The sequence below is a fragment of the Nicotiana attenuata genome, unplaced genomic scaffold, assembly GCF_001879085.1.
Source record: "Nicotiana attenuata strain UT unplaced genomic scaffold, NIATTr2, whole genome shotgun sequence".
NCBI lineage: Eukaryota > Viridiplantae > Streptophyta > Magnoliopsida > Solanales > Solanaceae > Nicotiana > Nicotiana attenuata.
The window spans coordinates 85,756-111,797 of NW_017672334.1; the positions used below are offsets into that span (position 1 = coordinate 85,756).

The 26,042-nt window shown below is 37.7% G+C and overlaps 1 protein-coding gene across 3 annotated transcripts in view; it reads left to right on the plus strand.

The window, feature by feature from the left end:
* Positions 1–671: 671 nt before the first annotated feature.
* Positions 672–26,042, plus strand: part of LOC109212795 (proteasome activator subunit 4) — a 29,584-nt gene continuing 4,213 nt past the window's right edge. Inside the window, exons 1-33 of one of the 3 annotated variants that reach the window (XM_019376477.1) lie at positions 672–1,046; positions 2,917–3,019; positions 3,106–3,218; positions 4,258–4,380; positions 5,418–5,519; positions 5,606–5,771; positions 5,961–6,077; positions 6,161–6,228; positions 6,316–6,417; positions 6,499–6,715; positions 6,865–7,095; positions 7,174–7,301; positions 7,442–7,559; positions 7,644–7,862; positions 7,950–8,105; positions 9,485–9,561; positions 9,707–9,915; positions 10,395–10,611; positions 10,699–10,778; positions 10,866–10,983; positions 11,071–11,241; positions 11,883–12,051; positions 12,129–12,172; positions 12,265–12,307; positions 12,397–12,539; positions 13,502–13,596; positions 13,963–14,858; positions 16,409–16,690; positions 16,770–16,865; positions 18,232–18,410; positions 18,649–18,730; positions 20,210–20,286; positions 20,431–20,446. In XM_019376477.1, coding sequence (XP_019232022.1) covers positions 886–1,046; positions 2,917–3,019; positions 3,106–3,218; positions 4,258–4,380; positions 5,418–5,519; positions 5,606–5,771; positions 5,961–6,077; positions 6,161–6,228; positions 6,316–6,417; positions 6,499–6,715; positions 6,865–7,095; positions 7,174–7,301; positions 7,442–7,559; positions 7,644–7,862; positions 7,950–8,105; positions 9,485–9,561; positions 9,707–9,915; positions 10,395–10,611; positions 10,699–10,778; positions 10,866–10,983; positions 11,071–11,241; positions 11,883–12,051; positions 12,129–12,172; positions 12,265–12,307; positions 12,397–12,539; positions 13,502–13,596; positions 13,963–14,858; positions 16,409–16,690; positions 16,770–16,865; positions 18,232–18,410; positions 18,649–18,730; positions 20,210–20,286; position 20,431 — 5,103 coding nt within the window. In that variant the 5' untranslated portion in view covers positions 672–885 and the 3' untranslated portion in view covers positions 20,432–20,446. Of the gene's footprint in view, positions 1,047–2,916; positions 3,020–3,105; positions 3,219–4,257; positions 4,381–5,417; positions 5,520–5,605; positions 5,772–5,960; positions 6,078–6,160; positions 6,229–6,315; positions 6,418–6,498; positions 6,716–6,864; positions 7,096–7,173; positions 7,302–7,441; positions 7,560–7,643; positions 7,863–7,949; positions 8,106–9,484; positions 9,562–9,706; positions 9,916–10,394; positions 10,612–10,698; positions 10,779–10,865; positions 10,984–11,070; positions 11,242–11,882; positions 12,052–12,128; positions 12,173–12,264; positions 12,308–12,396; positions 12,540–13,501; positions 13,597–13,962; positions 14,859–16,408; positions 16,691–16,769; positions 16,866–18,231; positions 18,411–18,648; positions 18,731–20,209; positions 20,605–20,647; positions 20,773–26,042 lie in introns of those variants that run through there. The other 2 variants (XM_019376476.1, XM_019376475.1) reach the window with 2 other exon arrangements.

A 26,042-nucleotide genomic window follows, 5' to 3' on the forward strand; every position in this document is an offset into this window, starting at 1 on the left:
CGAATGACATATATCATGGCACCTCCCCTTGAATGTGGCGTCTCAGTGTGTCCATCGCCAATGCAAATAAAAATGGGCTAAGCACAGATCCTTGGTGTAACTCCATCATAACTAGAAAATGATCCGAGTCTCCTCTCATTGTCCTCATCCGAGTCTTAGCTCCATCATACATGTGATGAATCACCCTAGTGTACTCTACATGAACAACCCTAGCCTCAAAACATCTCCAAAGAACCTCCCTTAGGACTTTGTCATATGCTTTCTCAAGATCAATAAATATCATATACAAATCCTTCTTCCTCTCCTCATACGGTTTCTCTTTTGTTCCATTATATGTGAGATTTTTCCCTCTTTAATTTATTAAATTGTAATTTTTCTCATTCGATCATCAGAGACGTGCTCTTGTAGGCATAAAAATGTCATGACATATTACGTCATTAAATTTTACAATAATTTTTTTATGTGCCAGAAATCATTATTTATTTTTAAATTTCGGGGGCAATCAAATACCATTATACAAAATCAAAGGAAAGAGTGACAAAGTAATGGTTGTAAAGTTAATTATACCGAAAAACATCACCATCGTCGTTTTAAATTCTTAGAAGAAGGGAAAATTAGAGAAAAATAAAGATATCAAATATTTTAGAAAGTCCAAAAGTGAAAAAGTGGTTACTAATATAAACGAGAAGAAAGAGATGACGTTAGGCATATTCCAAGCTTGATTACGGGTCCCCTGATGTCAAATTCTGTCTTGGGAAGAAAGAAAGAAGACCCTGGCTAGTGGGTACACTATATATTCCAGTTGAGGGGTTCTCTAATATATTGATTTGAGGATTCAATTCCTACACAAAAGGAACTTGTTGTCTTCTCAATTATCAGTAGAAAATGCACATGTACAACGCCTGGCTGCCTCCCCCGGTGGCAGAACAGACAAAGGGGGAGAAAGAATCGTTTGCCAAAGTAGTGAAATCTGTTAAAGAATCATACAAGTCGGATGATCCCGATTCAGTTTACGCTACTCTTAAATGGGTTTCCGTTCTTGACCTGTAAGTTTCCATTTCAATTCCTAGTTTTTATTTTATTTTTAAATAGAGTAATTCTTTGTATACGTAATTTCTGGTACTGAATTTCATTGCTCGTTGACTTTGATCAATCACTTACACAATCAATTTCAGTAATAAATAGGCATAAAGAGAAATAAAGCAAAAAAGAACCAATTTCATTGCATAAACTATTTGCAATTACAATCACGTGTATAAGCTCTTCCTCCCCACTTCACTGAGCTCGTGAACCTTCTAACAAACTGATAACAATTTGGACAGCTCACCACGACTCAAACGGACCAAGGAGCTAGCTTTGGACTAAACTGATGTAATAGAAAATACTCTTTCCGTCCCATTTTATGTGATGCAGTTTGACGTGGCATGGAGTTTAAGAAAGAAAGAAAAACTTGTGAAACTTGTAACCTTAAATAAGCCATAAATATTTGCGTGGCTTTAATCATATCATTAAGGCTAAAATGAGAAGTTAAAGTTAAATTGTATGTAAATATAAAAAGGTATCATTCTTTCTGGGACAGGCGAAACTAGAAAGCGCATTTCATAATTAGGACAGAGGGAGTACTTAACTACTTCATATTTTAACTGCTAATGACTATTACAACCTAAAATGCTTGAAGTACCATCTCTGGATGCTACATCGTTTTACTCCCCGGTTTGCACTCTCTTTCACTTTCCTCGTCTGGGGTCTTTGAATTTCTCGAATTCGAGTAAACATGATTATTGTGCTGTCTTATATCTATTTGTCAACAGAATCGAAAAATAAAAATAGAACGCTAATTGATATGATAACAAGATTTAGGGACTTAGCATGACAAATTTATCGCTTGCAACCTATGCAGACTTAACACGAAATAGAACAGAATGGAAGAGAAAGATCCTTGTAAGAGGAACTACTTTTTGATATTAAGGCTTAGTCTTCTGGGTATGCTCAAATTAATCCAGTATATGCTAGGAGTCTTTTTAATCTTGTAGGAAGATTTATATGTTAGTAGAAAATGTAGTGAATTTGTAGGGTTAGAGAACTTAATTTGTTGAAAATTGAAACGTGATTGATCTAAAAAGGGCATCCCGGTGCACAAAGCATCCCGGTGACTGATCTAAATGGAGCGAAAAATTTAGTGAGGATTCAGATAGCGGATCCCAACTAGATTGTGATTAACGCTTAGTTGGTATTGACTAAAGAAAAATTTCTTGCACATTAAGGCTTGGTTACAACTTGGGTTCATCTTTAGTCTATTGTCTTACTTGACTTAGGGGAGCCTTCATACTTTTCTGTTGGCTCTTTTGCTATTTAATTTCACAAGTTCAGAGGGTGGGCTTTAAAATTTAATTTTTGTGGCTGTGCTGATTTTCTAAATGTGGATACTGATTCAGTAAGTTTTTGTCAGTGAAAGTGCTGCAGAAAGAACACTAGAGGAGGTGGTAGTAACTTCTTGTCGCGACCTCCCAAAAGCATATGAATCTTTGTATATGAAGTTGTAAATGGACCTTATCAAAAAAGAAATTTTAAATATGGATTAACATACTCGATTGTGGTGTCTCCTATTTGAATCTGCAATTCAATAGAGGTATTTGTGATATTCATTAACTGATATATCTGATAATAGTTTTAAAATCTGGGTGTAATCGAACTCAAGTATTCTCTTATGCAACATAGGCGCCTAGATAAGAAACCCTGATTGGTCCTTGGTTTTGTGATACCGATATGCATATATCCAGTGTGAAAATCACGATTTTTATCCATGCATGCGGATACAACTTTTTTTGTCAGATATCTATTCTGGAGATTTTTTTTTGAAGGGATACGGACTTGTGGAATTATATAAAACCTGCTGACTAATGGACTTACGTGCAGCTTCGTAAAGGCAAAAAGTGAACTATCTCTGGAGGATGTTAAAGAAGTAGTTGAAGTTGGATTGGAATTGTTCCGTATATCAGAAAATAAACTTTATGCTCAGGTAATTTCTTCCAAAAGCTACATGTTCGTGCATATCCTTTTTGATGGCAGTTTATTTATGTAGTTAAGGTCATTTGCTCTCATCAGGTTAGATGGGGAAATATCTTGGTAAAGGTACTGAATAAATACCGGAAAAAGTTGGCTTTGGAAGTTCAATGGCGCCCTTTGTATGATACTCTGGTTCACACACACTTCACAAGGCAAGTCCCTACTTTTCTTTTATTTGTGACCTTTTGTTCCCCAATTAGCTTGCTTTTTATTACCTTTTTCTGTATTGACTTAGTAATTAATTCAATTTTGGTCACACTTAGGCCACCTGAATTTCATATCATTCTTTCCATCTGAATGCCTTTGCAGCTAATATACTATCCAGCGCTGCGATTTAACCCCATGAGGTTTGTGAACACTGATAGTTGCTGGACAATAGTTTAGGAGTATGGTTCTACCCTTTCATAGCTTTGCAAACCTTATCATGGCTCGGGCTCCCTTGCGATCAAATTGGCGTGATGTAAAAGTGATAAGAGCATTGAATTTCTTCCTCTTTCTTTGTATTCAAGTTCTGCATTTCAACCCTCCTCCCCAACTCTCTTGCTTGTAAGACCATACAGACCAATCTCAAGTCCCTATTCAAACAAGGCTAGTTCTGCAATGCCTTTTACCCTCTGCATCGTATTACCTACACCTGAATATTTGTATTGAGTTCAATTATTGAATCAGCAAATAGTTGAAGGTACTTCTCAAAATTCTTCCTGTCTCTCCCTGCCACTTTCAAATGGAGTTTAAAGAGTCATCTGTTATTCTCATCTTTTATAACTCATACGGGGTGCCTCATATCTCCATAAGATATATTGACGGCAGAGTAATTCAAATAAGCAATGATTCTTTTTGATGTTTTCTGTGAAGGCGTCGCTCACAATTTAATGAATGTTGGACGTTATTAGTTAATCTGGATGGGAAGTACATTCCTTTCTGAAGTCTGATGTTTATACGCGTAATATTTTATAAATCTGACTGCTCACATACTCTACATATTTCTGTCTTTTGGAAGATAGAGGCGATACATTTTTTTGGTTAACATTTTTACTACCATAACTAATGGGATCTGTATTTTAATCAGTTTATTACAAACCTAAATCTCATTGTTCAGATACTTAATATGTAGCTGTTATATCATTAACCATGCGACTGTTTTTTTAGTATATTATATGCTGATTTGTTGAACTATTTTATTTGCTAAAGGAATACGGGCCCAGAAGGTTGGAGAATAAGACAACGACATTTTGAGACTGTTACTTCGCTTGTTCGATCCTGCCGGAGGTTTTTTCCTCCAGGTTCTGCATTTGAGATATGGTCTGAGTTCAGGTAACATTTTACATCCCGGGCTCAGTTTCCAAGACTGCTAAAATTGACAGTAATTTGGTGTGTATATTGTACTTTATTTCTTAGGATCCTTGAAAGGGTAAGTTCTTAAAAGAGAAGCTAATGTTTCTGTTAGCTTGGAGTATGTAGTGATCTAACTATGAAAGATATTAGTTCATTTATACAGGCATGATATTGCTCTAGGCCCATGTGATAATTATGGGTGGAAAAGAACATTTGATTTTTGCATTTTTGTTTGTATTTTAAGCTACTTTTCCTTTGGCATGCCATTATTCATGTGAGGACTGCCGTGGATTTGGAATCCTTTAAGATAATTGGAGAACTTGGCTGACCTTATGCTGATGGTCAGATCCAGGTCATTGAAATCAGAATTTTGCGCTTTGCACGACCTGCATATCATGGTGAACTTCTTATGGGTTTATTAAAAAAATTGGTAACTTAGAGGGAATTATCTAATTGAAATTGGAATATTCTTGTGTTGTTTACACCTTTTTTGGGGCTTGAATCCTTTTTTGGGACTATGAATGAATATGTAGGACTTCGCGTGCACTTTGAAGCTAGGCTCTGGGGTTGAGTTAGCGCAAGGCTCATTTCTTCACATGGGATCTGAGCCAAACCCATTGATTCCTGTTGTTGTTTTTCTCAATGTTGGGCCCTTCGATTATGTTATCCACGTTCCAGTTCCCGTCCTATACATGCGGGGGGAGGGGTTAAGTCCGACATTAGTTGAGGGAACAAAGTGTGACTTCCTTATATAGTCTTGTGCAATCCCCCCATCTTTTTCTTCATGGAAGCATTCCTAGGATACTTTTGTGATACTTCATTTTACTAGTCATAAATATGTATATGATTGTTTTACAACTGATAGATAATTTTTTTTTGTGTCAAAGTTGTGTCCACGTGGTTGCTCCTGTGAATATCATCTAATTACTCTATGAATGAAAATGTTAGGAGTGACTATGCATTTTCCTTGGAAATTTGGCTTGTTTTGGTCCTCATTAATGGAAGGCATTTTGCAGATCTTTGCTTGAAAATCCATGGCATTACTCATCCTTTGAAGGTTCTGGTTTTGTACGATTGTTCCTTCCTACCAATAGAGACAACCAGGATTTCTTTTCTCAGTAAGGACGATCAACTTATTTTGAATATCTTTTCACTTTCATTTCAATAGATGAGTAAATTGATTTTCTTTTTGGTGTTATGACAGCACATGGATTGCTACGTGTTTAGCCCACTGGGATTCAGTACCAAATTCCCAGTTTTGGAACAGCCAGTGGGCCTCTGTTACAGCTCGTGTGATAAAGAACTATAGCTTCATTGACTGGGCACATTACTTACCAGATATTTTCAATAAGTACTTGAATATGTTTGAGGTAGGTTATGTTGCATAGATTTTTATCCTGCAACTGAGCATGTGCAAACAAGTCTGTCTTATTACTATGCCTTGTATACAAAATCATATTCCATCATATATGTACATTGAAAGGTTTCTTATCTTAGGAAGAATTGAACTCGTTGGCATGCTGTTTCTCACGTAATACTTCATTCATGCTTGTTCACAGGTTCCCGTAGCAAATGGCAGTGGGTCTAATCCATTCTCGGTGGATGTTCCCAGAAACACAAGATTCTTGTTCTCAAATAGAACAATCACTCCATCACAAGCCATTGCGAAATCAATAGTAAGCTCACTTATATAAGTGATCATAAGAAAATATTTGCATATTGTCAAAATGACCCTCTGTTTTTGTCAACGTAAATACAGGTTTATCTACTAAAACCTGGTGGTTCTGCGCAAGAGCATTTGGAGAAATTGGTCAACCTCCTGGAACAGTCTGTTTTCTAGATGGATTTTATATCACCTTGCTTTCGCAAATTTTGTCTTGCAAATTTTGTAAACCATCTCTTTTTTTGTTTTAGGTATTACCATCCTTCTAATGGTGGTCGCTGGACTTATTCCCTAGAGCGATTCTTGTTCCACTTGGTAAATATATTTCAGAAGCGCTTGCAGCATGAGCAACAGTAAGAATTTTTAATCTATCATAACAGCTCTAGATACTACATCGAATATGTTGCCTTAATCTGACGGTGAGACTGGCTCAGGAGAAAAGATGATGGCGAGCAGTCTGAAATCTTCCTAGGGCAATCGGAGAGGGTTGCTTTTGTGAATTCTATTCTCAAGCTAATTGATCGTGGACAGTATAGCAAAAATGGACATCTTTCTGAAACAGTTGCAGCTGCCACTTCTATCCTTTCATATGTTGAACCATCTATGGTTCTTCCCTTTCTATCATCTCGCTTTCGTATGGCCTTAGAGACGGTGAGTTTGTTTAAGAAAGAATCTTATTAATTTAGATTCACACTCCATTTTGAACCATTTCAAATAGATAGCTCCCGCTTGGCTGAAGAGTTAATATTCTTTGAGTTAGACTGATGATTTTACCCCCTTAACTGCAATTTTCCGAATAGATGACAGCCACTCACCAGTTGAAAAGTGCTGTGACGTCTGTAGCATATGCTGGTCGATCGCTTCTCCTGACTATGTCAGCTTCATCCATGGCTTTGGATGATGTTGATCGTTCTGATTCACTTGTTGACCTGATGATGATTTCCTTGTCTAATGCATTACTTGGGATGGATGCCAATGACCCACCTAAAACCTTAGCAACAATGCAACTAATTGGCTCCTTATTCTCCAACGTATGTACCAATATTAGAAGTTGCTTCCTAGTTTTGGCTTGATCCACAGAGGATTATGCTTATTTATCTTACCTGCAGATGGCTATACTGAAAGAGACTATGGACCAGTCCTCACTCATGCCAGGATTTCACTTTTCAGAATGGCTTGACGAGTTCTTGTACCGCTTATTTTCGTTACTTCAAAACTTGGAAGCTAACAGTGTTGTGTAAGTAGCACTTAATAGATTCTTCTCGCTTTTGTTTTGTCATATTTTCCAAATTAATGCTACAAACTTGAGCACAAGTAATTGGAGTCAATTGTATATCTCGCATAAGCTCAAGGCTGTTGTAATAACTGGTGCTTCAGGAATGAGGGTCTTCATTCACCAGCAACTTCAGGAACTTTCCTGGTAGAAGATGGTCCATTTTATTTTTGCATGCTGGAAATCCTGCTTGGGAGGCTTTCAGAATCACTATACAAGAAGGTATTTTTCCTGGATTTCGAAATGATTATGATACTTCTGAGAATTACAATTTATACTGATGTAAACTTCTATTTTACTGAACAGGCTCTTAAAAAAATTTCCAAGTTTGTCACAACAAATATTCTTCCTGGGGCAATTGCAGAGGTTGGATTGCTATGCTGTGCCTGTGTTCATTCTAACCCCGATGAGGCAGTTTCTCAGCTTATCAAACCACTGTTGGAGTCTGTTATATCATCCTTAAAAGGAACACCTGTTACAGGATTTGGTGGAAGAGGAGATTTTAGAACTTCTGAATCAAGCAAGGTTCTCTTCTTTAACTAATGGTTATTATAACATGCTTCAGGATCGCACTTAACAGTCTGCATTGATTTCTCATTTTGAATTCTCCAGGCTAAACCAACTGTGTCTCCTGCTCTTGAAACTGCGATTGAATATCATTTGAAAGTTCTATCAATTGCAATTAGTTATGGAGGTCCATCACTTCTTCATTACAAAGACCAATTCAAGGAAGCTATTTTTGATGCCTTTGATTCACCATCTTGGAAGGTTTTCTTTCAACTATATATCCTTTTTGATTACCTTTTCTTACAAACCCTTGATTGTACCCGCATTAGTCAAATATATAGGTTGCCGTCTCATTATATGGTGTTGGACAATCCCATCTCTTGGGCTAGCTTTTGGCTTGAGTTAGGCGTAAGGTCCACTTCTGTAGCACGGTATTGAAGCTCGACTCATCTTTATTCTTGGTTCCCCAATGTTGGGCCCTTAGATTATGTTGTCCGCGCTCTAGATGTCCAACCCTGGGCATGTGGTGCGTGCTTGGGTGTTAGAGTTGGTAGATATATGGGTTGTTGTCTCCTTATATGGTTTTTGAAAATCCTTAGCTCATGAGCCAATTTTTGTGCTTGATTAAGTCAGGTCAATTTTATTGACAATAATTATCTCACAAAAAAAGTTATTAGCCCTTAATTATGTCATTTCATTTGCAGCTATGTCGGTTATTCACCCGTCTTAGAAGTTGATACTTCTTAGCTTTTGTCACTCCTTGGTCATGAACTGTTTGATTGTCTTCTATACTAACCTTTGCACTGGGTGGACACTTCTCTAACTTCCTCACTCTTGTGGACTGAATTAATGCCTTTTCTTTCTGGCGATTATAAGGTTTTATACTTGAAACATAAGTAATCTTGCGGTAACACATTCACCTAAATAATCATAATTCCAGCAACCCCTCATGTTCCATCTTCCAAATAAATGATCCTATTAGGGATTGCAGCTTCCCATCTGTTGAAAACCAAGGTGCTTACAAAGATCATGGAGAACACTACCTACTGACCAGCAGTGTGGTTTGATGATCAAATAGTTTCCCAGGTCCTGGTGATATCAGATTTATCATGGAAAAGAGGTTATATGACTGACATATATATGCCCAAGGCTCAAAAATAAGAAAATAACCAAAAAAAGAAATAAAGTGCCTAAAGCTTAGCAATTCTCTTGATTGAGGATATAGTTGATTACGTCTACATTGCAAACACAAAATGACTTGCAGATAGAGCCAGATGATTGTTATCTTCTATTCATTTGTAAACATGTTCTGTAAAGATCTCTCTGGTATATTCCAGTTACCTAACCTCTTGCCTCCTGTGCCTCCTATCCCAAGAACAAAAATCCAAGAGAAAGTGTGCTTCTGCACGCAATAAGGAAGCATATCAGTCTTTTTCCTCTTTTCTCTGTCCATCTCCCTGTTTTCACCTTCCATGACTTGCATTTGGGTAGTAGTAAACTGAGAATCACAGCGAATAACATATAAGGAGTATGTTATTTTTCGTCCAGCCAGTCCATGTAGACCGTGCTTATATGAAGCTTTCAGCCATAGTATTCTTGGTCTTTGAACTTTATCTGATAGGTTTAGTGTTACATGACAGGTTAATGGTGCTGGTGACCATGTTCTCCGATCTCTCCTTGGAAATCTTGTTCTTTATTATCCCATCGATCAGTACAAGTACGTGAACATTTTATCTGGTTATGAATTTTACACCATGCAGTTTTTCCCATTTTATTTTTCGGTTAGATTATATGGGACAACCGTTTTCTACTAGATAGTTTTCATGCACGTACCTTTTGATTGCATCACTTCGGGATACCAGGTGTGTTTTGCACCATGCTGCTGCCCCTGCACTGGAGGAATGGATCAGCACAAAAGATTTTACTGATGATAAACCCTGTTTAGCCCCTATGTGGCATGTCCCTTGCGCTGAAGAAGTTCATTTTGCAAATGAACTCTTGAAGCTGCATCTTGATTCTGCTTTGGATGACCTTTTGAAGATATGCAAATCCAAAATCCATTCCGATCCAGGTAACTATGATTTTCTATTGCATTTCTGATTGTTGAAAGTGCAATCTGCCAATTGAATGAATCATAAATCTCGTAATTGATTGACTTTATGGATATTTTCTATTCCTCTACTGAATGGAGGCATAGTGTTTTGTCGAATGGTACTTGTGTAGATCATTAAGATCGGAATGAGTGTTAGGTGTTGGTTTCAATATGAAGTGGTACTTTCATAGTCATTAAGCCCGGAATGAGTGTTAGGTGTTGGTTTCAATATGCATGTAGGGTTGGTTAGATGATTTCTCTGTATCCATTTCGCTCTATTCAAGCCCAACGCATGTATCATTTGCTTAGAAAAAGATATAATGCATGCATGGAAAAAAAGAAGACAAAAGAATAGTTGAGAGTTGTTTACCTTTTCTTTTTCCTGTTGAAAACCTGCGCTGTTTATTTATCTTTTTCTGTAGGTCATTGGCTTACTGTCTTTTGCTCTTCAATTGCAGGTATAGAGAAAGAACACTTGAAAGTGACCCTTTTGCGTATTGATTCGTCACTTCAAGGTGTTTTATCATGTCTACCTGATTTCAGGCCATCCTGTGGGAATGGGATGGCTGAAGAGCAATCTGACTTTCCTTTTCTAATTGCTGGAGCAACTGGTTCATGTGTTGGCACTATGGAACTACGAGCAAAGGCTGCTGATGTTATTCATGCAACCTGCCAGTATTCGCCTTAATCTCTTCTATATTTTCTTGCTTCTTCTCTCCCTTGGGTTTCATGTGGTGAATTTGATCACTACTGTTGTCACAGATACTTACTGCAGGAAAAATCAGATGATAGCATTCTGTTGCTGCTTCTGATTCGTATAATTGATTCCTTGGGGAACTACGGTAGTGGAATCTTGTCTTGTACAATCTTCTTTTTCTTGTTATGGGCCTTTCGTAACTTGTACCTGAAGTTATTGCGATGGTCAACAGGGAGTTCAGAATATGATGAGTGGTCAAATCACAGGCAGTCCTGGAAACTAGAATCTGCTGCCATAATAGAACCTCCAGTTAATTTTATTGTGTCATCTCATTCGAAAGGGAAACGAAGGTAAATTTAGCTATGCTTTTGTCTGTAGGACTAAGGGTCATATTGAATATGTCGTTTTTGAATTTGAAGATGATACCAATTTTGCAGACCTCGGTGGGCAATTATTGACAAAGCATACATGCATAGTACTTGGAGAGCCTCACAATCATCATATCATATCTTCCGGCTGAGTGCGAATGTATCTCCTCCAGAGCATATCATTCATTTGATGGATGATCTTCTTAATCTCTCTTTGCATAGTTATGAAACAGTCCGTGTGTGAGTTCTACTCTTTTACTCCTAGTATCTGGAAAAATCTTTGGAATTTGGATGATTGTCTTTGATGAACACTTGCAGATGTGTGATCATAAGTTCAAAGATATGACTTATGTGGCGGCTGTAACAATTTTGTTCAGGCTATCTCATAGTGTATGATTATCTCCTACCTGATGTGGTATTTGGTTGACTTTTTCTTCATGATATCTAGCCATTATGTCCTCTTTGCCTTAAATGAGGTCAAAGTATTACAAATCATTGATTAACCTACAAAATATTTCTTCATCAACTAATAGGAGCTCCACAATCACTCTATATTGGACATACTTCTTTCCTTTAAACCTTTTGCTCATTCACTTAGTAGCCTATATATTAGTTAAGTGATGAAGCTAATATAATTCCATGCTATTTTATTATGTTGTAGAACAGTCATGGAAGTAGAATAATGATATAATCTTTGAGTGATTTAAGCAATTCAACGAAGAGTACAAACTGTGTGCTTATCTCACATGGTCTTTGTCTATCACTCTTAATTTCCATTGGAAAGACCATTGTTGTTGATTACTAGTGATTTGGTCCCATAACCAAGTTGCATCTTCTGGAAGATTTATTGTATCTCATATATCTACTCCCCATTTCCTCAGACTTGCTGGAAAATCTCTGTTGAAGATGATGAAAAGATGGCCCTCTACAATCTCAAAATGTGTTCTCAGTCTCAGTCAGAACTTGAAGAATCCTAGCTCACCAGAATATACAGTCTTAGGTTCCTGTGCAGTCCTTGCAACACAAACTGTTCTCAAATGTTTAACAACGGTATTGATCTTCAGACCGCTTGCATTATTTTTTAAGAAGCGAGTACCTGACTCTGTTTTTGTTCTTCATGAATCAAGGATTTGAAGGCACTTTCTTCTTTCCTGCTTGGGATTCTGTCAAGGTAAATTCTTATGCTTGCATCTGCTTAGCTTGTGATTCGTGTAGCACAACGTTGGGTATTGACTGTGTGTTACTGAATCTTTATTGCTCAAGCTCCCATCATGAAACACTAAAAGCTCAGAAAGCCATCAACGAGGTGAGATATACATTCTAACTTGAGTCTTTCCGTTTCTCCTTTCTATGTTGACAAAATAATATTTACTCTTTTCATTGGGTATTTGACAGCTTTTTGTCAAGTACAATATCCATTTTTCTGGTGTATCCAGAAACATGTTTAAGGTATCAGGCAATTCAGAAGGAACAGATTTCACAGTCTTGGTTTCTGAGATAGGATCTCTGAGTTTTGAGAGTTCCAACTTGCATTGGCGGTAAGAACGCTTTATGTAACGTCCTCCCCCCTCCTACCCCCCCTTTTTAGCTTCATAAGTTCCTATAAGTTTATTTGTCTCCATTAGACTAGTATACATAGGAATGGCAATAGTGCTGGGTGTGGCAGCTTTTAACTTCGCTGCAACAGTGCTGCTTCACACCGTCCACTTCATCGCAGTTTCGCACAAGCCCTTTCTATAGGCCGGGTGTGACAGGTTTTGACTTCCGCTGCAATAACACTGCACTGTCCATTTTACCGCACAAACTCTTTCTCCTTGCAAAGTCCCCGCCCATACTGCCCCCTGCATGCTGCAACATTTTTCTTTTTGTTGATCTTTCGATCAAGCACAACTATTGAACAATAAGACAGATCAACAGAGTGCTTCAAGCTTGTCAGAATATGAAGGAATTGAAAGTAGATATCAAAACCAATAATTACATTAAAAACCATTAATTTCTTATTCTGATCTAAGATGTAACTCTATGAAAGACGTACACTATATGTCTTAATTTCTGAAGAATTCTAAGCTTCACATTAGCTTGTCATTTTCTCTATCTTGTGTGCCACTGGAGATTTATTTTTAAATAGAGAGTTGTTGGTAGAGACACATCAAAAAGGGTTCAACCACGAATAATGAAGGCTAGTTGTGGGCAGTGGGTAGCACTGCCACTGCCAGTGATGAACTTTGATTGCTGTTGTCATGAGAGATGAATGGATGTTTAGAGACGTCCTATCCCTACTTCAGCATTTGTCCACATTGCCACAACCAGCCCTGCCCCACAATTTTCTTAAAAAGAATATTCTCTCGCGTGACCTGCCTTGACTGCCATCACTAATTATTGAAATGCAGATGAAGATTAGCTGCAGGACTATTTTTGTCTTCCTGTTGTCAATCAACGCCTTTTTTTTTTTCCTTCTATGCATAAATAAAAAATTCTGTTGTTCTTCCATTTCTTTCAGGTACAATCTGATGGCTAACCGAGTACTGCTGCTGTTGTCTATGGCTTCCAGAAATGACCCTAAATCGTCCTCCAAAATTCTGAGCGAAACTGCTGGTTAGTTAAGTTTGTCCTTTGATCTTCTTTGTTTTTGCTTCAGCTCATTATAGAACACTTCTGCTGATATTCTTGTTCCCTCACGAGGCAAGACATAACACTCCTGGTATTTTTTTTTTGGTTGATCACTATTCTTCTCCTTCTGGTATTCTTGTTCCCCGGATCTAGTTTAAATTGCATAACTAGCACTCAAAATGGTTGCCATCTGCAAAAGAAACTTTCTTTTACCAAGGAAAAGGGTAAAGAAAAGCCTTAGTTGATTTGATAATTGTGATTCTTGTGATCTAAAGTAAGCAGTATTATCTTTTGTGTTTAAATTTATCTTCGGATTTTCAGAATTTCTCATCTTATGATTAATCTTGTCAGGTCACTTCTTACAGAGTTTAAAAAGCCAACTACCGCAGACGAGAATTTTGGCGATCTCAGCTCTAAATACTTTGCTGAAGGAATCACCTTACAAGCTCTCTGAGGACCGGCCCGTTTGCTCTACTAACAGGCAGGATAAATCTAAGTCTTCTCTTGAAGAAGCTTTGACTAACATATTCAAGGAAAAGGGTTTTTTTAACGAAACCCTGAATAGTCTTTCTCATGTTCATATTATTGACACCGATAGTGCATCTTCTAAAGGAAATCATGGAACCTCTTCGTTTCAGAGTGTGGCCGACAAATCCATCACCCGTTTTTATTTTGAATTTTCTTCATCATGGCCCCGTACTCCCAATTGGATATCTTTGTTTGGAAATGACACTTTTTACTCTAGCTTTGCACGAATTTTTAAACGTCTAATCCAAGAATGTGGTGTTCCTGTTATACTGGCACTAAAAGATGCATTAGAGGACTACATAAATGCAAAGGAGAGGACAAAGCAGTGTGTTGCTGCTGAGGCAGTGGCAGGTGTGCTACATTCTGATGTTTACGGTATTTCAGAAGCATGGGATAGCTGGTTGATGGCCCATCTTCAGAGTGTTATTCGAGCACCAACGGTTGAGTCCATACCGGAGTGGGCAGCTTGTATTCGTTATGCAGTTACTGGAAAAGGAAAACATGGAACAAAAGTTCCACTTTTGAGACAAAAGGTCATGGACTGTTTAATGAACCCCTTGCCTGAAACTGTTAGTACTACTGTAGTTGCCAAGAGATACTTGTTCCTTTCAGCTGCATTGATAGAAGTTTCCCCACCAAAAATGCCAGTTGCTGAACTAGAGCTTCACTATAAGCTTCTTGAAGAATTGCTTGGCAGTATGAGCCATTCATCTCCACAAGTGAGTATTCAACATTTCAATTATAGGCTTTGGATCACAACCTATTATTTTCTCTTTTCCTGTGTTATTTTTCTGGTTATCTTAAGGGTTGCTTTGGTACATAAGCCATTCAGTATAGGATTTAATTGCCAAAGAAAGCCTAAGGACTATCTTCAATCAACTCACATTGCATACCTCTTTGATGAGTTGCTTTGCTGAATGCTGACAGATCTTTTCCTTGCTCAACCAATTTTAGTTTTGCAAGCTCAGCTGGTTCTTCTCAATTGATCTACAGGAAAGACAAGCTTGTTAGTCTCAGCTTTTCCAGATTAGTAGGTTCAACTCTGAGCATCACTGTCGGGTCCCTTCTTAGATTTCTTAAAATATATATTTTCTTATAACCTTTTGTCACTTCTCATGGTTATGGCCCCACACCAGACCTTGATCCCATTGTTTTTGTACGTCGTCTCTTTGCACCTCAAGGCATTATGACCCCACCTACATTCTCTTTGAACATTCTTCTTTCCAAGTTGTATATACATTGAGGCTATATCTCAGAAATGATCTCCGTAACTGTACTCCTTACGTCCAAAGATGTTGACCTCTGTGAGTTTAAAAAAAAGTGATATTTGACGTGTTCATAAGAAATGATTTTGGTTATACTTTCTGAATGTATAATGTTGTCAGTTGTAAATGAACATTTTAGCTTATAGTTCTTCTCGTCTAGTTTCTAACAAAAAGTTTATCTTCAACATACAAATTTTAAGGTAAAAATAGCACGGTCTAGCCAGTTTTCGGACTGGTCATTCAAAAATAGCCAGCGTTTACCAAGTCAATGAAAAATAGCCACTATTTTGCTGCAACAGAGACCGGTCCAGCATAATATACTGGAGTTCGGTGCACCTGTGTATGAACTTCCAGCATATTATGCTGGAACTCCAACACACGGAAAGTTCCAGCATAATATACTGGAGATTCGAGTACTTGTGTATGAACTTCCAGCATATTATACTGGACCGGTATACTTTGCTGGAACTCCAGTATATTATGCTGGAGTTCTAGTGTACTTATGCTGGAACTCCATCATATTATGCTGGAGTTCCAACATACTTATCCTGGAACTTCAGTATAATATGCTGGAGTTCAAGTATACTTATGCTGGAACTCCAGCATAATATACTGGCGTATTTTCCGGGTTTTGAACAGTGTTTTCGCTCAGATTTATCTTTACATGAAAAGTGGCTAGATTTCGATTACTTTTGAAACTGGGCTATTTTTGAACGACCACTTGTAAATCTGGCTATTTTTGAATTTCTCCCAATTTTAAGTCTGGAAATTGGTAAAATTGACCACCAAAATTAAATAAGATTAAAATCTGTGAGTTTTTTTCCTTTTTTTTGGGGGTGGGTGGGGTGGGGTGGGGTGGGTGGGGGGTTATACTTTCAAAGGTTGACTTCCTATTAACAACATCAGGTTTGAATCCCTTTACCATTTCTTCAGCCCCCTCCAAAGTCTTCTGTAGAATTTGTTGTCACTAAGGTCACAGCTAATGAAACGGTTTTCTAGAACAGGTGAGAGAATCTGTTGGTGTCACCCTCTCTGTTTTGTGCTCAAACATTCGGCTTCAGGTGTCCCATAATCAAGTTCATCCACAAGAAGTAGGGACAAGTAATGTGCACAGGAAAGTAGAAGCAGGGAATTGGGATCATTATCTAGTAGAACGAGCATCTGAGCTTGTGGTGAAGATTCAAAGTTTTAGCCAGTCAGACACTCTTGATGTCCAAACGGACAGAATTTCTGACAGTGGAGTATCAAGCGAACAGTCTCATGATGATGTTAAATGGATGGAGACGGTACAGTCAGCCAAAAGCATCTACTGTAATTTTTGCTCCTAAGACCTTTTATTAATTAGCTTGTATTTGTGATGTGCAGCTATTTCATTTCATTATCTCATCTCTGAAGTCTGGAAGATCCTCGGTTCTGCTGGATGTTGTTGTTGGTCTTTTGTATCCTGTAATATCACTACAGGTAAGTAAGGTGTGCAATGGTGCACCATTTCTGTTGCTTGTCTTTTTTTTTTCTTTTTTAAACATTTTGAATGGATGAAATTGCTGTTTGAAGAACTTAACAGATGCACACTTCCCCTCCATTCACTGATGAAAATGGTAAAAACTGTAACTGAGATATCTTGGAGAAAATAAAACTTGGATTTTTGTTTTTGGTGAAAACTGATGGAAAGCATCTTGTTTTTAAGAGGTTAGGCTTGATTTTTCTATTTTTTCTCGGCTTTAAAAACTGCTATATTTTGCAGTTCCCCTCTCATTTGACTGGTTGATCTTTTTCTTTCTTTTACCAACTGCATATGTATACTGTTGGAACTGGAAGGATGCTTTGCTTGGCGTCGAGGATGGAAAAAGCTATGAAGGCAGATCTTATTGGAAATAAATGATTGGGTTTAGTTGTTTTCGGAGTTGAAAGATAAGAGGACCTTCTGTGATCCAAATTAATAGGCTGAAGACGCTGAAATATTAAATGTTCTTCTTCTTCCTTCTCATCATGGCCCCCAAGATAGTGTTTTTGGAGTTACTGCTTCTACAAAATCTAGATGGTTCAAGCTTTTCCAAATGAGAGCAGTATTAAGTGAGACCTGAGCAAATAACTAAAAATCCTCTCTCTTTAAGGGCTTAAGATTCTAGATGAGGCGGCACCAAAAAAATCAATGTGGTATCAAATTTCAATTCTAGTTGCCCTTCATCATCCTTCTATACCTAAAAGAGTCCAGCCTTCATATTAGTGGTACTGGCGAACTGTTTAAACATATAAATCTGTCAGCTTTAACAGCTTAAGCTTTTAGAGAAGGTATAGCCACATTATTTATCAATATAAAAACTATTGCGCATAAATTTCTCCCTGCCGAGTTTTGCTTCTAATTCTCTCAGATGCTCTACTTCATTACCTTTTACTACTGACCTTCTCCCTTAGCTGCTACCGGAGCTAATGTATATCCACAAAAATGGATTAAATGGAAAAGATTTCCTGTTGAAGCCCTTTGTGTCTGGATTAAAAAACGAGCTATGACCATTGAGCTTGTATCTGATACAAGTAGGAGAATTGCAAGTCTCTGCTTCCTTCATGTTTTGGTGATATTTCCGCTGTATACATCATCCCAGACCATGTAAAATCTTGCATGTGTAGTTCTCTTAATTCGTTCTTCCAGTTTCTAGTCTTTGATTTATAACTATATATAAAGTAGATGCTAGTTGAAATGGAGTGTTGTTCAAACAAATGATACTGAAAATTCAAATACTTGATATTTTTGCAGCTGTTACACACGTGAAGAATTGATACATAAGTAAGTGCATTCCTCTTATGTGATACTGTTGATTTCTTGTAGGAGACATCAAACAAAGATTTGTCGACCCTGGCCAAAGCAGCTTTTGAATTGCTAAAGTGGAGAGTTTTCTTGGAGCCCCATTTAAGGAAAGTTATACTCACGATTCTTTCTTTAGCCAATGATGCCAATTGGCGCACAAGATCTACAACTCTGACTTATTTGCGGAGTTTCATGTATAGGTATGATCTTTTCATTTTGATCTTCATGCTCCTTGTCCCCTCCGTTGAAAATTTTCCTTATTTTGGTTCTTGAAGAGAAAATGAGGTATTTTTGAAAGAGAAATTTGAATCACTTTGAATTGAATGATCATCATTTTTACTCACTGTCTTGTTCCGGTGGTCTACTATAGCTAAATAATGCAAAAAGGCAACTTGTAATATCCTGAGAAATGAAGTGCTCTATTGTTGCATCATACAGGCACACTTTCATCCTCTCTAAGGTGGACAAAGAACAGATTTGGCGAACTGTCGAGAAGCTACTCACAGATAATCAAGTTGAGGTAAGTTTTTGACTAGAGTACATAAATTTTAACTGAAATATTTGAGGTATCAACTAGCTAAATCATTTGAATTTTGTGCATTATCATTTGATGTCTAGTTTGGAGAAAGCAAGTAGACCTCTCTGATGCTCTTTGCATGTTTTGTCCAGTGGTTGGTTTGGAACAAATGCATTTTATTCATAAATTTAATGGGTCATGTTTGATTACATATAATAGAAAAGGCTAGGATAGAATACAATTTTCCTCTTGGTCTATCCTATCATATCCGGCTAAAGGTGGGCATGGTCCCCGTGGAGGACAAAATGAGTGAAGCGAGATTGAGATGTTTCGGGTATGTGCAGAGGAGAAGCTCGGATGCCCCAATAAGGATGTGCGAGCGATTTTGGTGGGTATGGGAAGAGGTAGAGGGAGGCCTAAGAAGTATTGGGGAGAGGTGGTCAGGCAGGACATGGCGCCGCTGGAACTTACCTGGCCCTTGATAAGAGGGTGTGGAGGTCAAGAATTAGGGTAGAAGGTTAGTAGGTAGTCGAGTGTATCTCTGTTACGGACAGAGGGTATTAAGGCTAATATGATAGTTTTTTCCTTAGATTGCTAGTATTTCATGTTGTTTTCCTATTTTCTTCCGGTTTAGTCTCCTAGTACCCCGTTGTTGTTACTGCTTGCTGTTGCTACCGCTTCTTTTCATCTACTTCTGACTTTGTGATTGTTGTAACTATCTTTTTGGCTTATTTGTTGATATTACTTGTTTCCACTGTTTCTTTTCTCTTTCTTGAGCTGGGGGTCTATCGGAAACGGCTTCTCTACATTTCCAGGATAGGGGTAAGGTCTGCATACACACTTCCCTCCCCAGACCCCACTTGTGGGATTCAACTGGGTTGTTGTTGTCTATCCTATCATATGTTTGATGCGCCAAACGGCAACCTTTTTTCAAAGATCACCCTTGGTTATCCTATGTCCTATCTGATTCTATATGGTATTACAGAACACATCAATTTCTTGTACGGTCGTCCCTCTTCTATTGCTGTAGCCTGAAGGTGTCTCACTTGCGTAAATTGGTACCATGAGCTTCTCTAAATATTGCTGGTCCAGCTCCGGTTGCCTGGTGATGAGACAATTAGGATACTGTTGCATCAGGGAGGCAATAATTTATGTATATATAGGTGATAGATGTTATATGTTTGATTATAGTCCTTTTCAACCATTCATGTTTAGGTCAAGTGAGATTATTATTATTTAAGGTTACTTGGTGTTTGAAAGCTCTTTTTATGTAGCTTGAATTATGATTGATTACTGCCGCCCCATTCCACGTAGGATAGGTTAGACTTGTTTAAATGGTATATAAAGTTTCATGCTCTCAGCCTCTCACTACTAAGAACTTGCGCCTTAACTTCTTAGTCAAATAATAATGAACCTAGCCGCTAAGGATAATCTCGATGAGTTGTTTGTCGTAGAGGTTTGACTTGATGCATTACAAAATAGGAACAAGCTCAGGGGAAACCAGCCAGAGGTGTGGGAACTAACTGCCATACCAGATCAAGCATTACATCACATAAGTGGTGAGCCATCTCTAGGACCCCTTGGTGGTCCCTAGCTGTGCCTAATTTGAACATCAGGACTTCAACCAGTGGAGAAATGTGATATCACGTCCCACATCAAATAAGAAACAATTATGTAATGTAAGGCATGCTTTCTGTTTGTAGAAGTTGGGCCTGCTCTACATGCTTCTTTGTTGTTAAGATGAATTCTGTGCAAGTGGTAAATGCATTATTTCCTGAGAAACAAGACAGGTGCATTTCAAGTAGTCTTGTTTTATCGTTTTTTATACTTAAAATAGCTTTAATTTTCCCTGATTACATAAATATGGAGAATGTGTTGTGTAAACAGATTCACTTGGATCCTTTTGAACATTCTTGTCAGGTGAGAGAGCATGCAGCAGCAGTTTTGGCTGGCCTAATGAAGGGTGGGGATGAAGATTTGGCCCAGGATTTTCGTCATAGAGCTTATGCAGAAGCAAGTATCATTCAGAAGAAGAGGAAACAAAGGTTCTTTTCTTGTTTTAGTTTTACTCAATTTTGCCTAGTTATAATTACTATGTTCTTTTCATTTGTTAGGTCATCTCTGATGATCATCCTAGAGAGATCAAGCCTATCTGTATATGCTCATCACTGATGATCATCCTGAGAGATCAAGCCTATCTGTATATGCTTACACCATTTACCTGGCATGGGCTTGCTAAGTCATTACTGATGATCACCCTAGAGAGATCAAGCCTATCTGTATATGCTAACACCATGCACCTGGCACGGGCTTGTTAATCATTACTGATGATCGCCCTAGAGAGATCAAGCCTGTCTATATATGGGGTTGTTGGTCAAGAGGCATATCTATAATGATTAAGAAATGTATACACTTGACTGACAACTTTATATTGGTAAATGGTTTTAGTATACAGAATGTTTTGATCCTCAGAGATGACTTAACAAGTGAAATAGCATAATGATGATCAGATAGGCCAGCATGGTCTACTCTACATGAGTAATAGTCACGTTAGTGCACATATTTGATCATGAATTTTAGTGGCCGTGTCGTATCTTGTTCTCCATTTCTCAGTTGCATGATATACATGTTTCCACTTCTTTTTTCTTAGCACTACAAATTCAAGGAATGAAAATAGTTAGAAATAGGAATTTAAAAGTAATTTATAAGTTAACAAGCTAAGCAGGATTTAGAATTTTCAAAGAAGTCAAGTTACACATTTAGGTAAGAAACTAAACCCGTAGCAAGAATATAATGGACAACCTAAATCATACACTAGTGTTAAGGAAATTACTCTTCTAAACGTACGTAGTTAGGGATCTACACGTAGAAGCTAGATACTTTAGTCTTTCAAGGGTCCTTTGGTAATACATGTCAATCATCCAATAGTTAGAAAATATTAGAAGACATTTGGTATTTTATAGGGCCCCGAAATTGAAGTAGGCCAAAAATAAAAACAAACCCAAAATGGAAAATCCATCCTGAAACAGTTATGCTACGAGCATTGAGGGTGGACTGCAATTGCAGCTCTGTCTTTTGAGTTGGCTAGGTTCCTTTAGGTTGTGATCATGTGTTACGATTGCAACTTGAGTTAATTGGCTGGTCTTTCGGGTGCTATTATGCTGCGATCATAACTCTTCTTGTGAGCCATGTTGACAGCATTCTGATTGGCCTATCCATTTGTGCTACAACACGGATCCCTCTAGTGCGATTGCAGGTATTCATGTTAGTCTCATAGTGGTCTCCAATCTGGTCCTTTGGCCTCTCCAAGCTCCGGGTTGGCTTTGTGTATGTCCAAGGCTCTCATCTTGGGCTCTGAATGTATCTCAAGTCAATGAATTGGCCTTGCTTTTTCTTGAGAAACTAATGTGGATCCTCCTCGGATTCTCTGTTTTTCCTTGAAGAACTTGTAGCCTTATAGCTTGAGATATTGTTACATTGATGATCATACTAGTGCCCGTTTGGATTGGCTTAAAAAAAGTAGTTTTTCGGCAGAAATAGCTTTTAAGCTAAAAAGTAATAAGTTGGGGTTGCTCAGCTTATTGCTTTTGGCTTGTTTTAAACATTTTTAAACTTATTTTAAGCACTTTATAGCTTCACCAAACCCTAAAACAAGTTTAAAAAAAGCTTAATAGCTGATTTGACTAGCTTAAAAGTCCATCCAAACACCTTACTAGACTAAGTTGGGTTTATTTATTAAATGACAAAAGTGAGGTTAAGGATGTGTTTGAAACTTTCTATGTCATGGTGGAAACACAGTTAATGAGAAAATCAAGATATTCCGAAGTGATAATGGTCGTGAATTTTTTAATGAACAATTAGGAAATTTTTTCAGAAAAACTGGAGTAGCACACCAAAGCTCTTGTCCAGATACTCCTCAACAAAATGACATCGCAGAAAGGAAGAATAGGCACCTTTTAGAGGTAATTAGAGCTTTAATGTTTACTAGTAGAGTTCCACAATACCTTTGGGGAGAGGCTCTCTTGACGGTCTAAAACAGTTTCCACGGGCTTGGTTCGAAAGGTTTACTCAATTCGTGAAGAAGCAAGGGTATGTACAAGGACAAGCAGATCACACAGTGTTTACCCGACATTCACTAGAAGGAAAAACAACAGTTCTTATAGTGTATGTCGACGATATTATCCTCACAGGAGATGACATGGTTGAAATAAAGAATATGAAGGAGCGCCTTGCCTCAGAATTTGAGATAAAGGATCTAGGCCCACTGCAGTACTTTCTCGGCATGGAGGTTGCACCATCGAGGAAAGGAATTGTAGTGTCACAACGAAAGTATGTACTTGATTTGTTACAAGAAACAAGAATGAGTGGTTGTAGACCAGCTGAAACTCCAAATGACCCAAATCTAAAATTTGGAAATAAGGAAGGGAAATTGATTGATAAGGGCCAATATCAGAGATTGGTAGGCAAGTTGATTTACTTGTCTCATACTAGACCTGATATTGCCTTTGCTGTGAGCCTAGTCAGTCAGTTTATGCATTCTCCACTAGAAGAACATCAAGAAGCTGTGTATCGAATCCTAAGGTTCCAGGGAAAGGGTTGTTCTTCTAGAAGAATGAGCAAAGTAGTGTTGAGGCGTATACTGATGCGCATTGGGCTGGGTCATCTACTGATTAGAAGGTCTACATCTGAATATTGTACTTTTGTTTGGGGAAATTTGGTAACATGGAGAAGTAAGAAGCAAAATGTGGCGGCTCGAAGTAGTGCCGAGGCTGAGTATCGATCACACGGAATTTGCGTATCGATCACACGGAATTTGCGAAGTGTTGTGGCTCAGAGACTTTTGGAAGAACTAAGAAGACCTGTGAGTTTGCCGAGGAAGTTGTACTGTGACAATAAGGCTGCCATAAGCATTGCCCATAATCCATTTCAACATGACAAACCAAATCATGTCGAAGTGGACAAACACTTTATTAAAGAGAAGATTGAAGATGGATGCGTGTGCGTGCCTTTTGTTCCAACAACTGAACAATTTGCGGATATTTTCACAAAAGGTTTTTTTAAAACTGCTTTTTGAGTTTTTTGTCATCAAATTAGGCATGTTTGTTATTTACTTGCCAACTTGAGGGGGAGGGTTGAATGAGCTGGCAGCTTGATCACAATCTGCTCCTTGAACGAGCTGGGAGATTTGATTATAATTTGCTTCTATAAATATGATACAGTAGATATTTAGGAAAATTTGTTAGAATTTATTCTAGGAAACTAGTTTGGATGTAATCCCTGCTTGAAGGATCTCCTAAGAATAAGGGATTGATTAGCTGCTTTGATTGTACCTGTTGTCCTGTACAATTCTACGAATAAAGTATGCCTTTTCTGTGTCTAAAGTTTCAACCTCTCTGTCTGATCTTTTCCCTTCTTGAAGGAAACTTCTTCTTCGTCCAATGAATTCACACTCACCAAGCACCCGGTTTAAAGATCATTTGCTTCTGTTATTGGTTCGTCTTGGAAGTATACTCCTTGGTTCTTCATTTCAAGGTGCGCCCTAGGTTTGTCATGTAGCCTTTTCATCACTTCGTCTTTCTCTTACTATCAACACTCAAGATCTTTTAGTAGGAATATGAAGTAAATCAAGAGGGGACACAGGGGATTAAAACCATAAACAAGTTCAAAAGGAGTAAAAAGTGGTAGACACATGCATTGGCCTATTAATAAAATGAGGTGTTTGGTCCTTTGCATCGGGTGAAGTTAGAATTACTGCTTCATTGGTTTGAACCACGTCTTTTAGACTTTTTTTCTCTTTCTCTCTCTCTTTCATTTTTTTGTGTTCAAGTAATTGAACAGAAGAGAAGGACGCGAGAGCACCCAAGGTCTAGTGGTTAATGCCGTGGCTTTAGAACCATGAGGTCTCAGGTTCAAATCCAAACAGAAGTAAAATCACCTGGTGATTTCTTCCCATCTTTCCAGATTTTGGTGGATAGAGTTACTTGGTATATGTGTTGTGGGAGGTAGCAAGTATTCTGTGGAATAGTCCAGATGTGCGTAAGCTGGTGCACACACCACAATTATAAAAAAAGGACCAAATTATATAATAATGCACTCCGTAAGTTGACCTTGCAGTATTTTAGCCCGCTTACAAGTTTGCAAATGTGTAGCCAAATATCAATAAGCTTAGTTATGGATTTTTTTTCGTTTTGTTTATTCTCTATATCTTCAGGCGTGAAACATCCGTGAGTTTCCATTCTCCTTTTTCCTCAAGTTTCTACATACATCACAACTACAAAAATGCAAAAACAGACACAAGAAATCTAAAATCCCATCTCTTTTAATGCTAATCTTGTTAAATTTCGAATATGATTTTGTGAGAAATTTGGAGTGGGTATTGTTTGATCTTATTAAAAATAGTCTAAGTGGGTTGTGTACAAAGCTTGAAGTTGTTTGATGGAGATTTGGACTAGTTTTAAACAAGAATTGCTAGTGAAAATCGTACAAAAAGTTCGTCAGAGATGCTTATATACTTTTATACAATATTATACACTTTTATACAAAGAGGTACATTATATATATAGTTGTATAAAGGTGTATAAAGATGTATAAGTACAGTAGTGAAAATGTTAGTGATACACTATGTATATAGTTGTAGTAGTTGAAGAAGTAAAAGGGGAGGAAGAGAAAGAAATGTGAGAAATCCACCAAGTACCTGTAAATAATGTATCAACCTTGTATAAAATATGAAAAAGAGGTGTTTATACACTATTATACATTACTTATACAATATTATACACTATTATACAAATGAATCCTCTTAATAGAGCTTCACGGGTTTCTTCTTCTTTCTTGGACATCTTCTAAATTCAACTCAAATCTAGCTTAAATCTGCTCCAAATCACTTCAAATTTGAGTTTTGAACTCCCCTTGATGATCCAAATCAATCGGGACAAAATCCAATCCAAACAACTAACAAAATCGAAAAATTTAATTTCTGAAATTGAAGCTTCGAACGACCTTTAATGGTGACTCCAAAAAAAAAAAAAACTCTTACGTAGTATTTTTTCTTCTCATCTAAATAGTGGTTATCAATTTTGAATCTGGAAGGAGAATTGAAGAATAAATATAATGGTAGAGAAATTTTGGGGTGCAAAGTCGTATAAGAGGAAAAAGAACAAAGAAAAGAAAAAACAATTAAATGGGGTAGGCTAATTGGTGAAAAGTAATTTTCAGATTATGTACAACCTGGGCCATATTAGGTAAGACCTTCAAACGTGAGCCATTTTTTGATGGATTGTTGGGCCAAGTGACAAGGAGCGTAAATTCCCCCCCC